The 26,032-nt window shown below is 37.5% G+C and overlaps 1 protein-coding gene across 15 annotated transcripts in view; it reads right to left on the reverse strand.

Annotated features, from left to right (window-relative positions):
* RIC8B (RIC8 guanine nucleotide exchange factor B) overlaps nucleotides 1–26,032 on the reverse strand; it is a 119,208-nt gene that overhangs the window by 5,657 nt on the left and 87,519 nt on the right. For 4 of the 15 annotated variants that reach the window (XM_008053575.2, XM_021710207.1, XM_021710211.1 and 1 more), the window contains one exon: nucleotides 12,196–12,315. The exons of 4 other annotated variants lie outside the window; for them this stretch is intronic. In XM_008053575.2, the coding sequence (XP_008051766.1) occupies nucleotides 12,196–12,315 (120 nt within the window). Of the gene's footprint in view, nucleotides 1–3,662; nucleotides 3,836–4,472; nucleotides 4,612–8,921; nucleotides 9,006–10,303; nucleotides 10,447–12,195; nucleotides 12,316–26,032 lie in introns of those variants that run through there. 7 more of the 15 variants (XM_021710208.1, XM_021710212.1, XR_002481693.1 and 4 more) reach the window with 6 other exon arrangements.

Genomic DNA, 26,032 nt, shown 5'->3' on the forward strand with positions numbered 1-26,032 from the left:
GCAGAGTGTGCCTGTGGCTCCAGCTTGGATGGCCAAGTGGACAGTGACACAATTCACTGGGGCCAGGGCACAGGAGACAGAGATTTGGTGGGGAGATGCTGACATCTTTTAGGACATGAAGAGCTTGAGGTGTCTGTAAGGCAACCAGGTAGAAATGTTCAGTGGTGAGCTAGAAACAATCTGTTTCCACTAAAATTTCTCTCTAGCATTGACGTATACTACACATCTACATTTAACAGCATTTTCCTAGTTCTAAGTGATTGTGTTGAAGGGTTTTGTGATATTGGAGTCTATACATTAATAACTGACGCAAAAGGCGAAGAGGGACAACCTGCTACAAATGCAACATAAGAACAGTCGAAGGTCTAAAGGGGTTGGTGCATTGAGGGCACACTGAGGTGGGCTAGAGGCTGAAGAATAGGGACAGGTGGAAGAGCGAATGGCAGATGGGACTAGATGGATTCTACCAAGGAGAGTGGTAAACTGCCAGGTGGATACATTACCATCCCTGAGATGAACACTACTGCATCTCTTTGACAACAGGATGGCTCTGGGGCTAGCTACTAACATGTATGAAGTACCTAGCACTTTCCTCGCTGACCTAGGAGAAATATTTTCAAATCAATTCAATCAGTTTCATCCCTACTCCCTAATCCAATTTTACTATGGAAATAATTTAAAATATTACATTAGTTTTATGGCCAAATTATGGGATTTCATTATGGAACAAAGGGCCCCACATTTTAATTCTCACTTTGAAATTATACTTCTCAAGCATTTATGTTTTGGGTGCTTTGTATCACCCCTTCACTAAAATAGAAGCTCCTCTGAGGGTATGAATTTTTTTTCCCCACATGTCTCCATGCAATGCCTGGGCTTACTGATATCTCTGTAGGAAAGGCATCAGTGAAAACTGGCCACGTAATCATGCATTCGTGCAAAAGGATTATGGCAGCAATGTGATGTCGTGGAAAGAACAAAGAGATCTGGAGTCAGAGAGTCAGTCTGAAGTCCTGATTTTCCACTTACCAGCGATGTGATCTTGGGCAAGTCTCTGAGTCTCAGTTTCTCTATCTGTGAATTTGGGGTCATGATAATACTAGCTCTATGTACTTCTTAGTGATGATGTAAGGAAGAATAGTAATGGTAGTAGTACTAGTAATAACAATGTAGATAGATCAAAGAGTTCTGTGAACTGTAAAGGACTCTTAAAAATGTGTTATTATTATTGTAGTAGAGTGAAAAGCACATATAGGTTTTAGAGTCAGACAGACCTGCATTCTAATTCAGGATCTACCACTCACTAGCCATAAGACCTTGAACTCTCTGAATTTCAATTTCCTTATCTGTAGAATTAGAATAGGAATACATACCTCACTAAGTTGTTATGAGGGCAAAAGCTTTTATGCATATTAAGTGTGTAGTGTAATATTAGCCTGGAATGTAGCTGGAATCCACAGGTTGCAGTTCCTGTCCCTTATATGCTTATAGAAAGTTTCCCCTGCCAGTTAGGGATAAGTGGGGGAAGAATACGCAGAAGCAAACAAAAGACATGGTCCCTGTCCTCAAGAAGCTTTTAGTCAGTTCAGAAGACAAAACACACACACATTAAACAATATTGAAGGAATTACAGAACAGCAGATCAACAAGCTTGAGATGTTGAACAGGCAGAGAGCCCTGCTTTCCTTAAGCTTGGCCATTCGTCAGTACACCCTTATAATATTTAAAATTGTTCTAAAGGAAATTTCTTGTCCTGTTTGGGAGTAGAAAGGAGAGAATCACTTACAGATGTGTGAAAGTTTCTTCTTATGAACCCCAGGGTTATTTCTCCTACCTCCATCCTAACTTTTCTAATCTTCCTCTCTATTCTACAACTAGTAGCCCACAAATACCAAAATGAAATCTTTGATACAGAGACCCACTTCTAAAAGGCTTGGTCAATGACCTGGTTATATCAGACAGTTTCATTTACAGTCTGTTGTATCTAGATCAGCAAGATGCGGACAGAGGATGGGAAGCTTTAATGAACACCACAGAAATGCTCCTTCACTAGTCATATGGGCTGTGTACACATGGGAGGGTTACAGGAGGAGACAGGGACACTGACCACAGGCTTCTTGCAGTAGATGGACTCAGGGCCAGACTATGGAAATGAATTCATGGGGAGAAAGGCATCCCAGAAGCAGAAGAATTAGTCAAGCAGAGGCACAGAAGCAAGAGTTAGTTGTGTGCAGGGACTGGCAAGCAGGCTGGCTCGGCTGAGGTAAAGGAAAAAGAAAGCTCAAAAGAGATATGAGGTACAAAAGAGGATTTGAATGGCAACCTTGAATCCTAGGCGGACAAGTCTGAATTTGAGTACAGAGGTATTTTTGTCTTCTATTTAAAGATCCCCCCACTTTTAAGGATATTTATTAAAAATAATTGTCATTACAAAGTTTGAAAGCTGTGAAACAGTATTGTTGTGACATATTAGTAAGAAAATTTACTCTATACTTTAATTATTCAATTTCCATATCCCTATGTGTCTAGCACAGTGCCTTGCAGATAGCAGATCCTCAGTAAGTGTTTGTGAATGAAATTTAGTTGCACTGATATTATCTTGCATTTTCAGAGAGAAAAGGTATGGTATCTTATGGGACTCCTAATGACTAAACCATGAATAAGAAAAACGCTAAATCTTTGGGGAAAAGATTCACTTTCATCATCAAGAATCAGGAAAGCATTAATATTCCATAGGAAATTCTGTATAATGCTTTCCAGGGATTTCTTATTTTCTAATAGACTGTGAGCAACTTGAGGGCAGAGTCCATGTCTTACCTGGCTGTGATTTGCCAGTATCTAGTATACAGCACACAGTAGGTGCTCAGGAAATGTGGCATAAATGGAGAATGGTAGAGACCATTAGTTAGGAATCATTCTAATGTTATTTTAACTATAATTATTTCCCTGATGAACAATATCATCTGACATAGTGATAGTCCAGCAGAAGTCAGGCCCTCTTTGTACTGTACAGCCTAGAATTCCCAATCAGTAATTGGTATAGACCTAACTTCTTCTATATGGGGCATCAGGAGATCTAGATTCTAGTCTCAGATCTTCCACTAACTTGTTAGATGTCCTTGGGCAAGTCACTTGCCGCTCTGGGCTTGAGTCTCCCCATCTACAAAATGAGTGGTTGGACAAGATGATCCCTAATTTTCTATGCTAATTTCAAGAGTCTAATAAGTATTAAGCTGCTAAATAATTTTTATCTACTTAAAGAGCTGCTGGCTTTTTAAGATAAAATTTATTATTACTATGCCTTTGTTTTTAATGCAGATATTCCAAACCTTAGAGTCAAACACGACATCCTACCTAATTGTCACAGACATACACCAAGACCACAAATCCTTTCTGCAAAACTACCAGCATGTGATTAAAATGATTACAAAGGTAAATCAAAGCAATGGCAAGTACTACAAAGAAGGATCCGAATTCTGCCATAGCCCTCAATAAATAGGTCATTTCATGAAGAGTTACTGGTCCTAAATTATAAAGGTCCTAGCTAAAAAAGGATAGCTAGCTGTCAGATATAAGTATATCATGGTAAAATGGAGATACTGTATATTGAAATGTGTATCAGGATTAAGATATTCACATAGCAACAACTCCTTCATACTTACCTTCAATGCTATACACAGGCCTTAACATAAGTTAAGACTGCCCTCGTATCAAAAAGTACAGTGATGTCTACTGGATAAAGAGCCCATTCTAGGCACTGTGACAGTATCATGGCGGGCTTCTCATCTGATCAGGCATCTGGCCAGGGAAGAGATAAGCCTCCAAGAATGTTCAACTGGAACGAAACATCATTTAGAAATTTGATCTTACTAAACGATAAGGAACCATAATCTATAAGGGCTTGGCCAGGCAAGAGGACACAGATAAGGTACGTCCAAGAAAGAAAACCCTATTTTGCCCCAGCCTAACCCTTGGGACTGCTAATAGAAACCAAAAAATACTTTCTTAAAGATCTAGGGGTGGGAGATTATGGGACTTACCCCATATTTAAAATTTTCTGTTTTTTTCAGGTATATTTTTAACATTTTCCTGGTAATCTGGGATTCCTAGTATGATAATCTGGGATTCCTAGGATTATGTGGCTTCTCAGAACTTTAGAGAAGGTTCCACTTTTTAGGGCCTCTGGTTCCTATGTGACTCTTTTCCCCAGAAATGATAGTGCAATATTGGGGTTCAGATACTAAAATACCCAATTGCACATTATAGAATAGGTCAGTTGTATATGTGTATGAAACACCTTATTTGACCTAGAAGCAAGAGAATACTCTTGCCCACAGCACATGTTTTTGTGCAATACAAACAAAGCATTCAATTCAAGTGTACTTGTTGAAAAACAGGACATAATTAAGCAGTTGGTAAAATGCATTCTTGTTTCCCACTTGCAGATCTCCCAAGAGTCCCTTCGAATTTACCTATACGAGTTTCAGCTTCCCGCTTGCCACTTAGCTTGATAACGACTCAAAAATCATTCCCTTGTTTTCAAGGGCTCTTCTTTCTTGTCTGCTCTGTGTACTACAGGGCAGTATTGACACATGGAATTAATGACAGGGTCTGTAATGAAACAACAGTCATGCAAACACCAGTCTGCTCTTTTGATAAAACAGCATGTTAGAGACCTATTCACCTCCCTCTAATTGAGTACTGCATAATAGTTCCGATCCTTTTATGTAACATATTTTGTTCTATGATTAGAAAAGAAGAAAGGCGGGGGGAATCTATGAGGCATTGCTTCCTTCAATCATCCCCTGATTAATTCTCTGTTTTTAATGAGGGTGGCTGCTATTTAGGCAGGTTCTGTTACATACTTGTTTTGTTGACTTCTGTACAATGTATAACAAAACCTAAGACAGGATAATTGGGAACCATTTCTTTGGCACAGGGATTTCTGTTCTTAATGTAAGGTTGGCTTGGAAAAAAGAACCCTGGCGTTTAACATGAGCCATTTCATATCTAATTCCTTTTCACATTTGAAAGGTGGGATGAGAAATTGGTATATAAATAAAGCATTTTAATTAACATACAGTTTTTGAAAAAATGCCTGTTAGAATGGAGCCTGTGTTAGCCCTGAGAAAGAAGCTTGGTAGTTTTTCCTATAAGTTCAAGTCTGTAGCACACCTTATGTCAAGGTTTCAGCATCACTGGAATAGTGCATAATCCACTGAGGTGCAATGGATTTCCCAATAACTTGTGATATTCTTATAAATGGTTTTAACCTCCCTTTCCTTACATAAATAATACTATAAGCTTTAGTTAGATACTGTGAAAATGTCCTTAGGACTTCGACCCTGATCCTTCATCTTTGATTCTATCTTTCCTCTAATGACTTCCTAGGAGCTGATCTTTCAATAAGTTACTAACCCAGTAAGAAGGAGGGGTGTGGTGGCTTTCCCATATCAAATTTGAGATCTTCAGGCTGCATCCTGCAAAGACAATTCTGAGATCCTTCCCTCAGCCTTCATCATTGTGCCTTGGGATTTGGGAAGTAAAATATGCAACATATAAATATCTTTCCCAAGACAAATGCATATGGTGTATGGTCCACATCGCTGTGTCTTTCTACTTTGTAAAGGTAACTGGGAATTGTCTAAATAGTCCAACAGGGAAGCCTTTTTAGAGATAGGGTTTATTAATGTGATCAGATCACATGTAAAATAATGTTAGAATTTCATGTTCTTTTAACAATTTAAAACAATTTTAACAATTCTTGTATTAATGAAGAATCACAGAAATTTTACTGGTTTCCCTTATAAAGCTGTTTTTGTTTTTTGTTTTTAAAAAAAAAGGTATTTATTTAGCACTTGACCTGATATTTGAGACAAGCTCAACTATGGAATGAAAAGTAGGGATGCATGTCCTCCATATCTTAGTTCTCTTCTAAGGTAAATATGCGTACTATCTGTATTTTGTGCTTTTCATTTATTTAAAATTTACCATGTCTTATTTAAAAATCATCAGACTGACAATTTTTAAGAGCTATTGGTCATTTTTCACAATAGTATACAATCTAGAGTCTCCAAACAGAGAACTGGGTCCTGGTGGTTATCAGTAACTAGATGCCTGATCCTAGGTGAGTTACTTAATCTTTGGTGTATTTACTCCTTAATAAAATACCTCTTACCCTGTAGATAACATATATGGAAGCACCTTTACAACTTTTAAGCATTATATTAGTCTTTTATTATTGTTCTCATTTTGTTAGCAGATCGCATGCAAAGCTTCTAAAAATTGCTATCCACCTCACATTAAACAGCATGGTTGAAAAATATAGAGAAAGAAGTTAGGGAGAGTACTGGAAGAATACAATTCAGTTTTATGCTTAAGTGACAGTGTTCTTTATTATTGCTTGGTAATTTATTTATAGAACTTTTCTACCCTGTTGTACAATTAACTAAACAAATATTAATAAGAAGTCAGCAGGTCAACTGACACTGTTGAATAAAGTAGTAGAAACAGAAGTTCTTAATGCTCCCGATTAGATAGACTTAAAAATTAAAGAAAGAGGGTTATTAAGGGAACAAACAGCCAAAACAGCCAGTGAAGAATTTTTTTTTTTTTTTTTAATGAGAAAGCAGGATTTATTGAGAGGGGATAGAAAGCCTCCCTCAGTGGAAGGGGACCTGAAGGAATTGCCTGAAGATTATTCTTATTTGATGTTTCTCTAATAGTGAAAGGCCATTTCAGCTAGTGCTTTAACCCAGAGCTCAACGTAGTCATTCCAACTACAGATCTAAAGGACAGTGACTACCAACAGGCAATACAAAGGTAGCGTGATATCCTACTCCAGGGTGTCTAGCCACCGGAAGGGTCCTCTATAACCTAAGGATACCTACGATCGAGCTTTTCAAATTAATCCTCCTTTTCTACTTTAAGGGTATATTACCTTAACTGGATTTAAGTTCCCTTAATTGAATTTCCAAGCAACCTTACAGTATGTTTTAATGATACAGAACAGTATTGTCTAACAGAAATATAATGTAAGTTACAATGTGAGCCATATAAATGCAATCTTAAGTTTTCTCATAGCCACATTGAAAAAGAATAGGTAAGATTAATTTTAATAATATATTTCACTTGACCCATTATATAAAAAATTATCATTTCAACATGCAATCCATATTAAACAATTATTGAGATATTTTACATTATTTTTTATATTAAGTCTTTTAAATCTCGTATTTTACACTTAGAGGACATCCAATTTGGATTAACCACATTTAGTCTTATATGGTTAGTGGTTACCACATTGGACAGGGCAGATATAAGGGATTTTCTGATGAAAACAAAACCTTTACACTTTCATATCCATAATAGATCTTACAGTGTTTTAAAAACTGGATCATATTTTTTACATGTATCTGAAAACCATTTCCTTGACTAACTCATCACAAAGGTAGGTGTAATCATGGTTGTTGATATTTTTATAAGGAGAGTGGAATAACTTATTTATAAGGAGAAGTTATGTATTTGTTACTTTTCAGTTATAAATCATCTGCCTCAGCCTTAACAAGTTTATAAATCATCTGTCTCAGCCTTAACAGGTTTAAAATTAATCTTGATTAAAGGAAACTTTCCTATATTTGATGTCTGCATTTATTAAGAAAGCCATGTTCCAAATAGTACACAATGGCTGTCAAAAAAAAAAATTACTGGCTAAGGAATGGATGAGTAAAGGAAGAAATGGTAGAACATTTTTTATTTTATAAATATAAATGATAAAACATAGATTTTGGTGGTAGAATATATATGTAAGCAAAAAGGCAATGAACCTTGTTAAACAGTGATGGGGTCAGGGTAAAGAATCAATCAATTCTAATTCCAGTTTAGAAACTAAAGGGGATTAAAGAAGTCAAAACAAAACTGTAACTTGAAATATTATTTCCCTTGGTCATTTTAGGCCTAAGCCAATCAATGCTCTCTCCCCTTTTGTGGAGGAGACACCATTATTATATCCAAGTTGTGTGCTGTAGCTAAGGCAAATGCAATTGTATTAGCCACACTGGACTAGCTTAACCACACACAATCCCCATTCTAATCTCCTGCTTGAGTTGCAGGGGCTTATTTTTTTTCTAAGTCAGAGAAGGAAAGAGGAGGTGAAGAGACAGGCAAATTTCATCCCCTTTTCCACTTCTGCTCTCACATTAAAAATGTCAAATGAAGCGTTCCATAATCTCATACCTCAGGCCTTAATGCTAACGCTTGATAAACATTACAATTATCATTCTATATGAAAGGAATTATGTACCCCAATATTTACATATTTAAATTAGCTGGCCATGGTCCAAAGTACTTCATGGAATTTCTTTTCAGTCCTGTATTTTATGATGTCTGGCCAGGAGATGGTACTGACAAAGTATGCTTTAAAGTCTTAAGCCATATAGGTTATTTTATAGAGCAAAAACCTAACCTTCAATTTGGGGATCAGCTATTTTCATTATTCCATCATCACACACTGTGGAAACCACAGGATACAAGGCACTGTACTAGCTAGACATGATGGGATTTGTAGGGTTCAGATTATTTTCAAACTCTTAAGACCTCTAGCTACACTGCCAATCCCCTTATCTACATCTGTCACAAATATAATATTTATGCTAAAAAGATAAAAAATAACTTGTAATACTCTTAAGTCAGTTGGTAGTCAATGGAAAGAAAATATTTGAGCACTAAGCTCTCTAGTATCCTTTGAAATCTAGCTGACAGAATGCTGCGAAGGTGGTAAGCTCCTTGACAGTGGCTATATCCAGCATAGAGGCAAAACAGAATTGTAATTTTAACTTCTATATTGGTGGTTTTACAATTTTGGAAGTGAATAATATCTATGCCCTACACCAGGCTCAGTAACAGTACTTGGCATGACCAACCTTAGTCATCACTTTGGTAAGTGCTTTGGTACGGGCCACTGTTGCTAACCACCATCCTGGTGCAGGTCCTTCACATCTGCTCTCCTATGGATGGAAAAAAGGAAGTGTCTAGTGTCCATTCATTGGCCACATCACCTCCAACCCTATCCTTTACTCACATGCCTTTTAATTCAGGTACAGGAGAAAATGATTTCATTTATGAGAAGGAAAGTTAATTAGACAGAACTGTAGTACACTCTTAGCACAATAAAGACTTGTTTGAATGCAGAACATCCTAGAGTGACAGTTGAGGGAACTAACCTCAGTACAATGCTGAGAGGATGATTAGGAAGTGTTCTGGCAAACACTTACTATAACAGACAAACAAGTAGCACAGTGAACAGAGCAAAGGTCTTGAGTTCTGGAAATGAAGTCCTAGTCTCTTTATTAGGAAGCTAGAAAGAATATATGTGGAAGTGTTTTGTAAACTGTTAAAAGGAAATGAATTATCATCAGTCATTAGCTTGGAAATGTTTTGGGCAGTTCTTTGGTACTTGCTTCCCCCAGTGATAAATCTGATAAAATATTATATTAATCAAATAATGATAAAACAACCTGAGCTTTTTGGAAGAAAGATACAGTATGTGAATACCAAAGATTTCTCCTATTAACAAGATTAAATTTTCCTCCACCTGGGATGAACGGTTATTTTCCCATATTTTTATTATATACCTCAGCATTCTAGGATCAGCACAAATGCTACTACCTTCCCTGTGAAATATTCTCTGAATCATCTAGACAGAATGAACTGCTCCTTTTCCTGGTGCTTACAGTTCAGCGACCTCATCTTGTCATTATTTTCCTCTACCTTGCATTCCAGAATAGATTACAGCCATTTCCTCTGCTAGAATGGAAGTTTTCCAAAGGCAGAGACTGTCATATTCACCTCTGAATCTCCCTCAGTTTCCTAGCACAGTGCCTTGCACAGAGTAGCTACTTAGCAAATGTTTCCTGAATTACATTTCAGAGTTTAGACTATTTTGGCTTGATGACATCTTTTTTACCTCAAAAAAAAAAAAGTGAAGAGAGAAGAAACCTAAGACTAATGAGGAATACAGCACAACAGACATATAAGACACATAAAGAATGGCTTCATTCTTTGCATTCCTGCTTTGGAATGCCCACTGCTGATCTTTATACAGTTCTGTCACCAGTGTTACCAGTGAGAGCAAATGTTAGAAAGCACACAAAGGCAGACAATGTAAAACACCCACAAAAGTCTATATGATTTAGAACTAATCTCAAGGTTGCCTTTTGCTTCAACTTTAATGGCAAAATTGGTACCATCAAAGCCAACACAAGACATATTTGTTCTGCTTTATACATGCAAAAATCAGCATCACCCTCAGTTGGGCATCTGCTGGGTGTTTCCTGGTAAGTATATATCTTCTCTGAGGCATAGTTTAAATCAAGTGGAAGCCTGGCGATTTCAGACTTGAGGTCTATGTATTTATTTATTGGCAGCTTCTAAAATATGTGGATTCCCCTGAGATTAAAAGGAGAAGGACCTAGCATCTTTGTTTTCTGTGCCTGTTGTAGGGATGCCTAATGAAATGGCAATGCTTCTATCAGCAAGCCAAGTACTCAGATTATATTGCATTGTCTTAGGCAGTTCTTTCCCCCATCTTCCATTTCCCTAGCTTGGAATTTACTCAGCCAGGATAGATGGGTCAGTTAAATAGCATCTGTGTTAACCTTTAAAAACGTATACTGTTGCTCAGAATATGAAATATATGCAACTTAACAGGTTTACTGTCCTAATACACTAATATGATCTACTCAGGTCCTTGCTAACACTTTCCCCTCCAGCTTCCACAGATGAACTGTTGGTTCTCATCCTGTTGTATTTATATCACTGTATCATTAACTACATCAGATCCTTCTGAAAGTAGTCAAACACATTACCTTATTTTTATATATTCATTTAGAATTTGTAATTCTGCCTCCTATAGGTTTGCCTTATCAGTATCTCCTCTGTGACTGTTAATTACTTCTGGATGGAACATGTCTGTTCTCTATAAAGGTAAGGAGAATGTAATTTACAAACAGACAGCAATATCTTTTGAGCACAGTCAATTAGTTGTAAATTCTAATCTTCTTGGGAAAGTATGAGAATTTAAAAGGGCTAGCTGGAAGTTACTGAGTTCTAGTCTTAGTAGTATTGTAGATAATAAAGCTACTTCTAAACAACTTCTATCACATTATCAGCATCATTTGAAAAAAGCTCATACTCCACAGAGTGTCTAAATACCCATACTTGTCACACTACCCATGTTAGCCTCTTGCTCTTGTCCAATTCTACCCTAAGTCTTTTCTATGCCCTTAACCTCTACTTGTTTCTTTGCTGCACCTTTCCCTTTCACGGTTGGCTTTCTGGCTTTCTCATTCTAATTGCTACTTCTCTTCACTGAGGGATACTAGCCTTTCCAGGTTATTATGAAAAAAGGAGATGATCAGAAGAAATTCATCTATAAGTGGCAGGTGCCACCAACACACAGAAGCATTCATTCAAGATGGCTTAAAGGAGATAGTGATTCAATGTATGACTGAAAAACAGCAATTCAGCCAAGTATGTAAGGAATTATTTTCTAGTGACTCCTCCAAAATGATCAGTTGATTAGTATATACTTGATTTAATTATTTTCAAAACTGATGTTTTTTGGAGGGGAAGGAGAAGTGAGGCAAGAGGGGAAGGGGTTAACTGTTTTTTAGAACCCCTAATTAATACAGGTGCTTTCAGAAAATCCTTCATTTGAGCTATTTCTTTTCAACCTTTCCTATTAGGCACATGGTATTTTAGAAGTCTTGGTTTCAGCAGCAACCCAAAAAGGCATAATTGCAAACTTACACATCAAAAATGGGGAAGGGGCGCATCATGATTTGGAACAAAAACCAAAGCAGACTAAAACAAAAATACAAGCAGCAGCAAAATCATTGAATCTAACTCACAGCATCTTTTTGAAGACAGGGAGGTTAGTTGGTTAAATATTACAGAGATCTGGTAGTGACTATCTTAGCTTTGCGAGTTTAAATGTTTAAGAATGCACATCCAGAAGCGGCACATGTAGAAAAACCATGGTAGCCAAAAGATATCTGAACTACTGCTGCCTGGGGCCACCCTGTTCCAATCAACATGGATTTCCAGAGTTGCTGTTTTATGGTAACTCTCCGTGAGAGAGACAAGAAAATAGAACATTTTTAGAAACCGAGCAAAAAATGTATGGGAATACAATACCTGGAAAGTTTATCAAGCATGTTGACAAGTTTCATGGCTTCATATTCTTTTTGTTCTTCTGTCATTTCATCTATGGGGTTTGGCATTGGTTCCTCTAAATGACCAGTGATAAGATTAATGCTACAAAAAGAAAAAAAAGTTATGCTGTATGTTTTAAAATTATGCTCTTTCTATACTTTTCTGGTCCAACTTTTAAGTTATGATAAGAAAGAGTATAATAGCCAAAAAATTGGCAATAATTTCAATAGTAATTTTGTGGTACAGAACTGCCATAGAATTTTTAAAAATGGACTTTTCTACTAATTTGCTTTAGGAAATGGACTATAGTTATTGTTTTTAAAAACCTAAATTGACTTGCCAACTTTTTTTTAAAGGCATGGTTACTTTAAAAAATATATAAATTTGACTAGTGCCGTTAGGATAAATATCCTTGGATGCACAGTTTATTCGTTAATTATAGGGGACAAATGAATTCAGAGAAGAAATAAGGAAATCCATTTTGTAATACAGCATAAAACAAACATCAAAAAATTGGAAAAATGATGACAGAGAGGCTGCAATCTGGAAATGAAGGCATGCCAATTTATAATCTCAGGAAATTAGTCCATTAGTGAGACCACAGAGGGCAATGAGTGTTTAAATAATAAAAGATAAAGCAGAAGACAATTTTAACTATTTTGATATGACCTAGATTAAAAAATTAATGAAATCTAGCCTCCCAAAGACAGGTATATCATCCTGGTTTTCAGGAAATAGATTTAATATAGTACTTAAAATGAGAATCTTATATAAACTTTGTATGAAGTTCTAATACCAAACAAACTATTCCTCAGATAAAAGTCATAGTGTTTTTTTTTTTGAGGAGAAGTAGTAAAAGATAATAACTCTTTCAATGGTTGCTGAATATCTGTAACATTTTTTTTTCTGGAGAAGTAGACAAGAGGTTACAGCATCTTGTACTAGCCAAGTACCGTCAGTTTTTTTTGTTTTTGTTTGTTTTTTGCCACCACAGCCTTGACCTGCTGGGCTCAGGTAATCCTTCCACTTCAGCCTTCCAAGTAGCTGGGTTTATAGGCACGCGCCACCATACCTGACTAATTTTTTGATTTATTGTAGAGACGAGGTCTCGTCAAGTTGCCCAGGCTGTTCTTGAACCTGTGGGCCCAGGCAATCCTCTAACTTCGGCCTCCCAAAGTGCTGGGATTATAAGCGTGAGCCACTGTGCCCAGCCCAGACAGTTTGTCTTTAATGATCAAATTACATAGCCCTGCAAAGAGCAACTGCTAATAACTTGTTTTCTAGGGTCTACAAACACAAATGCTTTCAGGGGCCAGGCCTTCAGGATGAGCAAGTAAGTGAACGGGTCAAATATACACAATGTGGAGTGTTGAAGACTGGGGGCAAAAACCGTGCCAGTTTAAATTTTTTAAAAATGATGTTGACCTGAAACAAAGACAGTGTGATTAATCAGATCCTCTGGCAGCCAGCTTGCAAACCCTGTTTGGGACTTTTGCTTGGGCAAGTTACGTTTTTTTACTGACCAAGGCTTTTCTCATTTGGAGTAAAGACTAGCTCACTATGTACTGTTATCTATTACTATAGATTTCCTTTTCTTTTTCTACTTCCCCAAAGGCTACATGACATATAGATTGTTGTGGAAGGACTCAACATTCACCATCCTAAAAAATCAAATTAAAAACCTGTCTTGCCATTCTTGCATAATACCTATATCTTGACCTGTGGTTAAAAAACTTTCTTTCCCTTTTAGAAACCCAGTATATAAAATAGACAAAAGTGAACAGCTTAGGCAGAAAGGGGATAGGACTAGCCAAGGAGAGTGGAGGCCTGGAACCCCCTTATTTGTCCCCATTGACTGACTTTGTCTTAAGGCACTTCCACGGGCTCTGAAGACCCACAGGCTCGTCACTAATTCTTAGCCTTGGCTGTGCTTTAGACTCTCTTGGGAAATTTTAAGGAAAAAGTTTGGGTCTCACCTCAGAACAACTAAATCTGTGTGTGATTCTAATATATAATGAAGTTAAGAACCACTAGTCTAGAGTGCCTGCTGTAGATACTCACTGTGAGCTACTACTTCCTCTCCTTTTTTCAGGCACTCATAAAAGAAGAGAAAAAGGTCTCTAGTTAAAGGCCATCAACAAAAATGCTGAATGGGTCATCGTATTTCCCAAAAATCAAAGAGGACCCAGACAAGGCTTCTGAGAACTACAGTAATGTACCCAGAAACCGCACTGAAAACACAGTTCTACTACCCATCTATTATTTGCTCAGGCATATAACAAGACATCTCTTTTCACTGGTTTCTCTTCTGCCACCTGCTAAATTAGAAAAACAACTAGTCATATAAATAAATAAAGGTACTTATTATAGATAGATACCACTTCCCAAGCAGATAAAGAAAAAAGTATAAGGGAAAGTAGATATACATCATGTACTATGTACATCATGCTCACCTGCCTCTTCTTCTTCTTTTTAAGGGTTGGGTTTTCACTCTGTCACCCAGGTTGGGGGGCAGGGGTATGATCATAGCTCACTGCAGCCTCAAATTCTTGATTCAAGTGATCTTCCTGCCTTAGCCTCCCAAGTAGCTGAGACTACAGGCACATACTAATATGCCAGGCTTTTTGGGGGGGGGTTAGATATGGAGTCTTGTTATATTGCCTAGACTGGTCTTAAACTCCTGGCCTCAAGCGATCTTCCTGCCTCAGTTTTCTGAGTGTCTGGGATTACAGGCATAAGCCACTGCATTTGGCTCATTTGCCTCTTGAGAGAAGGCTTCTGAAGTTCCATGGAGGAAAGATTTGAAAAAATCAGGACCACAGACTGTTTTAGGACATAATGACATTTGCACAAGTGATCATGTGCCTCAGGGACAAAATGTGTCAGGAAGACACACTAGGAAGCTCTGTGGTATTGTGGGTACCACAGCACACAAAGTCAGGATATGAATTCCTGGATTAGGCGATGTTTGATTATTTTCTTGGTTCTCTTAATAGCTTAGTGGAAATGATGTCCGTTTTCCATAAGCTGACCTCAAATCCCCTGGCTGCTAAAATGATTTAATGGCTTATTCTGAAATTATCTACTAAAGTAACAAGATTCTTTGCTATCTGAGTATAAAAGCAGCAGCCAGAAATTCATTTTTACAGAGTAAGACCTCAACCTTCACTCATAGAGTAAAACATTCCAACCCCTCAAAGCCACTCCAGGGATTCAGGTTTCATTTTTTTCTCTTAAAAAGACATTTTCCCCCTTGATACTCAGAAGAATGTAAACAAAGTCACAGAAAACACCAGTTAGGGCAGCGAAGTATACCACTTTCTTATGGGAGAAATGCCAATGTGTTGTGGCAGAAGACAGATGGACACTGTCTCTACTCCCGCTTCCCACCTCAAACCAGAGTCTTATATAGTTTCCCTACCCAGAAGAGGAAAACAACTAATAGTCACCATGACAACAATGATGTGAAGTTTCATAAAATAGATGATTTTGGTTGAACCAAATACCTAGCACTTTCACAACTTTAAGTGGTACAGTCCGAGACTTAGCTTTCCAGATCTTGATTTATTTCATTCCAAAATTGACTCTTAAGGTGCTTTAAGGACACTAATTGTGATAGACATTTTTTTTTTTTTTTTGAGTTGGAGTCTCACTCTGTTGTCCAGACTGGAGTGCAGTGGCACATTCACGGCGACCCCAGAGTCGACCTGCCGGGCTCTGGTGGTCCTTCCGCCTCAGCCTTCCAAGTAGCCAGAACTACAGGCGCACGTGTGGTAGACACTTTACAGGCAATTATATTTACCATTCTCTCTTCCACTTTGTTTCTGCTCCCCTCTATCATCTTTCCAGCACTCTAACCCTATCATTTATGACTTCCAATTAAGCGATAAGAAGTGTCTAAACTCTTATCTGTGGAATTTCACCACAAATTTTATATTATATAGGACCATTATATGAATTGACAGCAGTTACGGTCCTAGAGACAAAAGGATTAAGACATACTAAAAAGGTATGGGCAAATGAACACAGGTATAAAAGCCGAACTATATTTAAAGTCTTGCTCTTTCTTCAGATTATTGACACCTTTGGCTAACATCAACAGTACTAGGTCATTTAACAAAAAATATCCATTAAGTTTCCTCAGCTCTATGAAAATTAACTTCAATCTCTAAAAAGTGTGCCTTAAACTTTACTAAAAGCATTCTGGTTAAAGAAAGGATTATAGTGAGTCCAGTCTGGGCAATACAGCAAGACCTCATCTCTATAAAAAATTAGCCAGCCGTGCACCTATAGTCTCAGCTACTCAGGAGGCTGAGGTGCAAGGATTGCCTGAACCCAGGAGATTGAGGCTGTGGTGAGCCATGATCATGCCACTGCTCCCCAGCCTGCGTGACAGAGTGAGACCCCCAACTGAAAGAGAGAGGGAGAGAGAGAGAGAGAGAGAGAGAGAGAGAGAGAGAGAGAGAGAGAGAGAGAGAGAGGACTATAAAGTCACCTACAGGAGTTAGGCAGATGAGATAAGTGAATAGAACAAACTGTGAAATGAAAGCAGCTTATGCCTGGCATGAAGAGAAGCACAGTTGATCAATTCCATCGTTTGGCTCCCATGTGAGAATGCAGGTCCTATGTTATCAGAATTTTCAATTTTCCAAAAGATTCTAGAAATCTAGAAAATCATCTAAAATATTTAAATTCTAAATGCCGGTAAGTGATTAAATTATTTAAAGAAGCACTATGTAAAACAAACAAAAAATCATCAATACTACATGTAGTAAGTAAAAAAAAAAAAAAAAATACTTGTGGGCTAAATCCCAACAATTTGCAGTCTTTATGAAAGGGATTAGAGTTTTTAGGAAAAGGCATTTTTGTAAGCTACGACTAGTAAGGAAAGGGACAGGTGGGATAAGAAATTAGGAGATGTATAGGAGAATAAAGCTAAAAACGTCTTTCCAGGTAAAAACCCCAGAATATTTGTCCCACCCCCTAATAATACAAATAGCAAAATGGAAATTTTTTTCTTGAATTCCATTCCCTTGCTCACACTCCCCAACTAGATGTGGAGGCTGATGAGGGAAGGAAACTCAATCATTTTGGTATCCTAATGCTAATGATTAGGACTGATTCAAAAAATCAACTTACTCAACAACTCAAAAAATGAATTCATTCAACATAAATGTACTGTGCCTACTGTGTGCCAGGCACTATTCTGGGGACATCTCACTGAACAAAAACAGATTAAACAAACAAGTAAACTCTTCCTTTATCTTTTAGTGAAGAAAATAGATCTAATAAATAAGATACATGGAATGTTAGAAGGTTATAAGCACTGGGAGAAAAACGAGTGATGTCAGGAGGTACAAGGTGGAGTGGTAAACGTAGGAGTGACATAACTGTTTAAAAAATGTTCTTCCCAATTAATAAATGAGTTGGGATGCAACTGTTGATAAGAGGACAGAACAGGCTTCACTGAGAAGGTGATATTTGAGTAAAGACTTGAAGGAGATGAGGGAATGAGTTAGAGTAGCTATCTGGAGAACAGGCTTTCCAGGCAGAAGGAACAGTCAATTGCAAAGGCTTCAGCTCAGGCAGGAGCGGGTCTGGAATGTTGACAAATAGTGAAGAGGTCAGCGTGGTGACAGTATAGCAAGGAAGGGCACAGGTATACCACTGGGAGGACTTTGGTTTTTATCTACTGTAGACTTTTGAACAGCTGACACGATCTTACTTACATTTTAATAAGGATCACACTGCTGTGTTGAGAGACAGAGGCAATAATACCAGTGACTATTAAAACAAGGCTACTAAATTAAGTATTAATAAGAAATTATTAATAACAAAGCTATTAGAATGATCCTGGAGAGAGATATAATTTTAGTTTGGACCAGAGTGATAGCAGTGATGGCAACAACGGGTGATGTATCTGAAGATAGAGCCACAACTACCTGGCAGATGTATGTATTTATTGACCTAAAATGAATCAAATAGAACTTTTGTGCTTTTAGGGATTTCGTGTTATATACAGACACATTTTCTTTCTCTTATTTTCTGTTTTGGTTCTATCAAAGAAAGATAACAGATGCTCTAAGAATAGGGAAGTTATCTGAGGGCAAACTCATCTCTCCCTTTGATTGGCTCTAAAGCAGAATACAGGAGCAGTTAATTGACTTCACAATGATTAGGATGGCTATTACCGAAAAACACAAACACACACACACAATCCCAGAAGATAACAAGTGCTGTGAGGATGTGGAGAAAAGAGAAACTTGTGCAATGCTAATAGGAATATAAAAACAGTACAGCTGCTGTGTAAAATGGTATGGCAGTTCCTCAGCAAAATTAAACAGAATTACCATGGATGCAGTAATTCCACTTCTGGGTATATATGAAAGAGAACTGAAAGCAAGCACTTGAACAGATATTGGTGCACACTTGTTCAGCAGCACTATTCACAAAAGCCAAAGGTAGAAGCAATCCAAGTGTTCACTGATAGATAAATGGAGAAACATAATATGGTATGTAATTACAATGGAATATTATTCAGCCTTCAAAAGGGAGAAAATTTTGACACACGCTACAATACAAATGAGTCTTGAAAACATTATTCTAGGTGAACTTAGTCAGTCATAAAAGGTCAAATATTATATATGATTCTACTTATATAAGATTTCTAGGCCGGGTGCAGTGGCTCATACCTATAATTCCAGCACTTTGGGTGGCCGAGGTGAGAGGACTGCCTGAGCCCACAGGTTTGAGACCAGCTTGGACAACTTGGCAAGACCTCATCTCTACAATAAATCAAGAAAAATTAGCCAGGCATGGTGGTGCATGCCTGTGGATCCAGCTACTTGGAAGGTTGAGGCAGAAGGATCGCCTGAGCCCAATAGGTCGAGGCTGCAGTGGCATGAGTGTGCCACTGCACTCCGGCCTGGGCAACAGAGTGAGACTTCCACTCAAAAAAAAATTTCTAGATTCCCTAGAGACAGAAAGTAGAGTTGTGGAACCAGGAGTTAGGAGGAGGAGGAATGGGTTCAGAGTTTCTTTGGGGAAGATGAAAAGATTCTGGATATAAATAGTGTGAATGTACTTAATGTTACATATCTATACACTTAAAATCAGTTCAAACAGCAAATTTAATGTTATGTATGTTTTACCCCTAAAATAAAAAAGGAAGAGTGAAAAGTACAATAGAACTTGTTTTGCCTACCTCAAAAAACAACAACAAAATTCACCAAAGCCACAGGTCTAGAGTCAGGCCACCTACCACTTATAAACTGTTTGCTTTGGACAAATTGACTTCACTGAGTTTAGTTTTCTTATCTGTAAAATGGGAATAACCCTACCCCAAAGGGTTATCGTGAAGATTAAATTAGATAATATTTCTATAGTTGTTCGAAAAATCCCTGGCACACATTAAGCACTCAATAAATACAGCTATTGTTATTATGCATTAGTGAGCTACTTGCTCAGAAATAAGCAACACAGATGGCCTCAGATGATCTAGGAAATGAGTTACTCTGTTCTGTCAAATTGTCACTATGGAGATGTATGTGTAATCTTCACTAAAGCAGCTACACAACAACTAGGTGGTTTTGTTGTATCTGCTGGAATTAAATTCAGATACACTTTGAAGAGATACCAGTTCCTGAAAATATCTCAAGTGATTTGAGAATTATCCTATAAATGTAACACTGATTCCACATTAAAGAACTAGGGTAAATTCATGAAATTGCATCCTAATCCAAGTCTTTGCATTATATTAGCAATGGAAAGAGGGTAATATGATGTCATTCTTTCATTTATTTGATATCTACTAAGTACCAGTCACACACATATATACATGCCGAATACATACACATACATGAATACTAAGTTGCATCTAGGCAATACAACAAAAAAGGCTCCAAAATTTCTTCTTAAATTATAGTGCTTTTGAAATGTTTCCTGCTAGGCTTTTTGAGTAAAAGCAATATCCTTTATATAAAAGATATAGAAAACTAATGGTTATGATCTGGAGCAAATAAAACTGGAGCAAAGCTTAGCACTGTATGTAGTTCAGCTAACATACCTGGCTTCTTGCTGGCCATTAACCCAAATTGTAATACAAAAGAAAATTAGAGAACTCAATTTTGAAACTGAAAAACTGAATGACTGCAAATATCACAAAGGCTGGTAAACTTCTGGAACCAGTATATGTGGCAGACAGAAGTAGCAATGATTTCTGGTCTTTTAGAAATCTGAGTTTATTATTTTTTCCTATTTTTAAAAAATTATTTTAGAGTTGTGGGGTTTAAGTGAGGATTTACTACATAAGAAAATTGCATGCAGGTGAAGTCTGGGCTTCTAGCTAGTCCTCTCTTCCCCTGATAGTGGACCAGGTACACAGTGTGTTACCATGTGCTGTCCTGCCTGCCTGCCCTGGCAGCAGTGTCCAGCGTCTGCCAGTTCCACCCTTGTGCTTATGTGACCAGTGATCAGAGACTACTTATGCATAAAAACATGCGTATTCAGTTCTTTGTTTCTGTGATAGTTCACTTAGTATGATGGTCTCTAGCTGCATACATGCTATGAAGGCCATAAACTGAATACGCATGTTTTGTTCTTCTTTATGGCTGCATAATATTCCACTGTGTACATGTACCACATTTTCTTTATCCAGTCCAGTTTTGATGGGTGTGTGGATGAGTTCCATGTTTTTGCTATTGTGACTAGTACTGCAGTGAAAATATGTGTGCAGGTGTCTTTTTGGTAGAGTGATTTATGTTCCTCTGGGTATATTCCCAGAAGAGGGATTGCTGGATCATATGGAAGCTCAATTCCACAACGGGTGAACTAGATTACATTCCCACCAACAGTATAGAAATGTTCCCTTTTCTCCAACTGCCTTTTGCATGTTGATTTTGTATCTTGAGACTTTACTGAACCCGTTTATCAGTTCAAGGAGGTTTTTGACAGACTCTCTAGGATTTTCTAGGTATAGAATCACATCAACTGCAAATTTAACTTCTTCTTTTGGTGTTTGGATATCCCTGACTTCCTTCTCCTGCCTGATGCTCTGGCTAGGACTTCCAGTACTATGTTGAATAGGAGGGGTAAGAGTGAGCATCCTTGTCTTGTTCCAAATCTTACGGGGAATGCTTCCAGCTTCTGACCATTAAGCATGATGTTGGCTGCAAGTCTGTCATAGACAGCTTTTATTGTTTTGAGGAATGTACCTTTGATGCCTAGGTATTCGAAGGTTTTTATCGAGAAGGGATGCTGGATTTTATTGAATGCTTAGAAATTTGAGTTTAGATACATTTCATGACTGCTTATGGTAATAAATTCCAGTTCTTAGAAATGTTAGTTAAATTCTATTATACATAAATACACCATCACAACTGAAACTGGGAAAGAGAAAAACAGTCAAGTCTTGGTTCCTGTTTCACTTACTTCAAGAAACATTTAAAATACAGAAATTATTTATGTAGCCTCCAATATAATGAGGCAACTATGAGATTTAACTTAATTAGCATAACAAAATATTGACAAATGAAAAAGTATCTTGCCTTGTGCTGAAGAAACTGTCTGTACAGCTGCTGGCATAGCTACAGCAGAGAAAAATATGGTCAAGAAAGAAACACCCTTGAGCTTATCAGTGCAATGATTTTTTAAGCTTCTGAATCTGATTGTGCACTAATATGGAGTGTTAACAGTATAAAGACGTGTCCTAGGGTTCTGTCCATTTTTGGTCTCCTCTTAATCCTACTCTTCCATAAAGCAGCTTTTTAAAGACACCTCTTTGGACCTCTAGACACCTGTGCACCCAGCCTGAAAGTCACTGGTCTAATGAGCCAAATGTCATTAGACACACCTTTCTCTTGATGTCTAAAATGATGTACAAACCCTATCAGTTATATGATATCACCTATCCAGTAAAGGGGCCTCCATACTCAGAGGCATTAAAAAAAAAAAGGTATCAAAGTTAAAATTTAGAAATTTGGTTTTCCTTTGACACAACTTATCTGAAGACTTTTAGCCAACCTGTCTAGACATACAGCAAAAACTTATGTGGCATGTAACTTGATTCTATGAATGGATTTTTAAGTATGTTAATTGAAGAAAGCCATTTCCAGTCCATTAAATACATTTATTTTGACACAAAAAGCTTTGCTGTGATATTAACTATCTCACATAGTCTGAATGTAAGCTCCATACAATTATTGGTTTCAGATTCCAGTAAAGGATTACAGGTTACCTTGGTGCATTAATCACAATCCACTTACATTTGTGACAGTGGAACTAGGGCCAACTGGATGAAGGGTAATTTCTCTGCTTCTTCCAATACTAGCAACTGTTGTGAATAAACGCACTGTAAGAAAAGCAGACTTGGATCTTGGGAACTCTTACTGGTGAAGGGTAAATGGTGGTAGGAGAGTAAGTAATCTTTTCAGATATTGATTTTATAAGCTTGTCTAGATTCGTTTAAAAAAAATTAACAATTTTTAGGAAAAAAGTTGTTTGCACTTTGTGTATCACTCCCCGGAGAACAAAAGGGCACTGTATTCTTGCTTGCAAAGAACTTTGTTCACTAGCATTTCTACAGGGACCATTTGAAGAAGTACTCTAAAGTAACATATTACTTTTATTCCCTCAGTCTTCCTTTTTTATTTTTATTAAATTTTATTTTATTATAGAGATGTGGAGTACAAGTAAGGATTAATGATACAAGCAGGTTGCATGCAGGTGAAGTTTGGGCCTCCAATTAGCCCTCACCTCTCTGGTATAGGACCAGGTACTCTTTGTGTTTCCTTCCTTCCCTCCCTCCATCCCTCCCTCCCTCCTCAGCAGTGCCTAGCGACTGCCAGTCCCTCTCTCTAATGTGATTAATGTTCAGGTCCCACTTATGAGTGAGAACATGTGGTGTTCAGTTCTTTATTTCTGTGACAGATCACTGAGTATGAAAAGAAACCATCAAGAGAGTGAGGGAACAATCCACAGAATGGAGAAAGCATTTGCAAATTATATATCTGACAAAGGCCTAACATCCAGTATCTAAAAGGAACTCAAATGAACTGAAAGGAAAAAACCAACAACCCTATTAAAAAGTGGGCAAAGGACATGAATGGACACTTTTCAAAAGAAGACATGAAGCAGCCAATAGATACATGAAAAAAATGCTCAGCCTCACTAATCATCAGAGAAATGCAAATCAAAACTACAATGAGATACCACCTAACTCAGTAAGGATGGCCATCATTAATAAATAAAAAAACAACAGATGCTGGCATGGGTGTGGAGAAAAGGGAATGCTTCTACACTGTTGGTGTGAGTGCAAGCTAGTTCAGCCTCTGTGGACAGCAGTGTGGTGATTCCTAAAAGAACTAAAAATTGATCTTCCATATGATCCAGCAATCCTTCCCCTGGGAATATACCTGGAGGAACATAAATCGTTCTATCAAAAAGACACTTGCACACTCACGTTTATAGTTGCACTTCAAAATAGTGAAAGTATAAAGTAACATATTAAATGTCCCACCATACTATTTTACCTTAAAGAAAGAAGACTTAGGAGAAAAATAGATGCAAATCTATGTAAAGAGGGAAAATGTGATGCTACTTGAAAAACACATTTTTATACTTGTAATGAGCAATGTTTAAGAAACGATTTCATAATGGTGACTATTCTGACCACACTAACACATCATTCTTATGAACATTATAAACCAAGTCCAAAAGGCTGAATAAAATTCCAATAAGGGATGTAAATAAGGCTTAAGTATATAACCTTTCTTTTTTTTTTTTTTTGAGTTGGAGTCTCACTCTGTCACCCAGACTGGAGTGCAGTGGCCACTCCTGGCCACTGCAGCCTTGACCTGCTGGGCTCCGACAATCCTTCCGCCTCAGCCTTCCAAGTAGCCAGAACTGCAGGCGGAGACTACCACGCCCGGCTAATTTTTTTTAATTTATTTATTGTAGAGATAGGTCTCGCCAAGTTGCCCAGATGGGTCTCGAACCCATGGGCTCAGGCAATCCACTCACCTCAGCCTCCCAAAGCGTGGGATTACAGGCTGAGCCACTGGGCCTGGCTAGTATATAACCTTTCTATGACAGAAAGCCAAGACAGTAATATCACACATCATGGTTACTGGTTTAAACAAAAGGTGCTCTCCTGAAATATAACATTACTTCCATCATGTAACAATTCTTTCTCCCAAACTACTGGGAGAGAATCAGTTTTCTTTTGCTTTCTCTGAGTTCATTCTTATTATAGTAGCATTCTTATGCTTGCTAGATATATGATCATTTGATCATTACCATTATAAGAAGTCACCTACCAAAAAACTCCACAATACACATCAAGATGCAAATATATCAACCATCCATGAGTACTCATGAGTTTTCTACCTTAGTTGACTGTGTTCATGCACCCTGGGATATAAGAAATGCCTCTTTTCCACCTTCATGTAAAAATATGAGACTTTTCATGTGGTATATTTTAATGGCTCAAATAATGATATCAATGTTAAACTGATATGGAAATATAGTTTGTGGGCTGGAAAAAGACAAATTTAGAATGATAACTTCTATAATTAGGGAAAGAAAGGAGCATGATTCCTCTATCTTAGCTTCAAATACTTGATAGAGACAGCCAATTTATAACAACTAAATGGTGATAGTCTTAAGACCACACTGCTTAGAGTCATTGCTAGCTTTTTCTACCAAAAGCCTTTATTTCTAGGACATACTCTATAGGGTTTCTGCTGAAGCTGATAGTACTGGGGGTGCTAAAAGTAACACTATCTACTCAGACCCGATTTGCCAAGAAACAGGCCATATATGTCTTGCCCAACTGGGGACTGATCATTTCTTTCACCTTCTGATAACCCATTACTTTCATGGCAACAGGCCACAATTTATATATAAATATTTTAAAAGGATCTAATTTTGCAGATAAGGATTGTCTGTCCTTGATCACCTGCTACATCATCCACACCACACTCAAGAAGATGTGAAGTAGGAAATACAGCATGACAACCTCACTGATAATGCCAAAAAGGAAGGGCACACCTTTTGGCATGTTCAGTAATGCAACCCAGAAAAAACTGAGCTCAAATAACTCTTAATACGTGTAAACTAAGAAGTTTATCTGGGATGGGGCTAAGAAGGGGGTGAAAAGGATGGGAGGGAATAGGAAGAAGGAGAGATGGTTTATCGTGGGATAAAAAAGAATTAGTGTCTTTAATTTGTAAATACTGACTCAGAGAAGCCTTCACAGAGTCTCTGGTTTGCTTATTTAGTGCACTGAGTATTTGTTAAAAGATAAGTGTTTGATTAAAATTCACTGTGGAATCAGACTTCTTTCCTTTTGATAGTAACGTACCTTGCTGCATTATCTTACTGACTCATAAGGGATTTTATGCAAGAGGGAAGATCAGAATCTACATTTAGATTTTGAAAAAGACCGACGCATTAAATGTTCAATTTAAATACTTGATGTTAATTATATCTTATAAAACCTCAACCTATGGAAAGAAAGGCAAATAGTAAGCATAACACTTTTTCAGTACATGAGGGTAGATATCTAAAAACACCAGCTCTCTTAGAACTTGGGAGAGGATAATGAACATGTTGAAAATATCATGTAGTAGAACATTTCTTGACACATTATCCTTCCTCAATCACTTGAAGTCATTGTCTAAGGCACTAGTTATGAAATTGCCTCTAAAGACACTGTTAAGTGGAAAGCTTCCAAATCCAGAAAAGAAGAAAAATTTGGAAAATAAAAGACAAAGGAAGTGAAAGGCAAATAACCAACTCAAAGGCACAGCCACAGTTAGGT

The sequence above is a fragment of the Carlito syrichta genome, unplaced genomic scaffold, assembly GCF_000164805.1.
Source record: "Carlito syrichta isolate Samal-C Ts95f unplaced genomic scaffold, Tarsius_syrichta-2.0.1 Scaffold288311, whole genome shotgun sequence".
In the NCBI taxonomy this organism is placed as follows: Eukaryota; Metazoa; Chordata; class Mammalia; order Primates; family Tarsiidae; genus Carlito; species Carlito syrichta.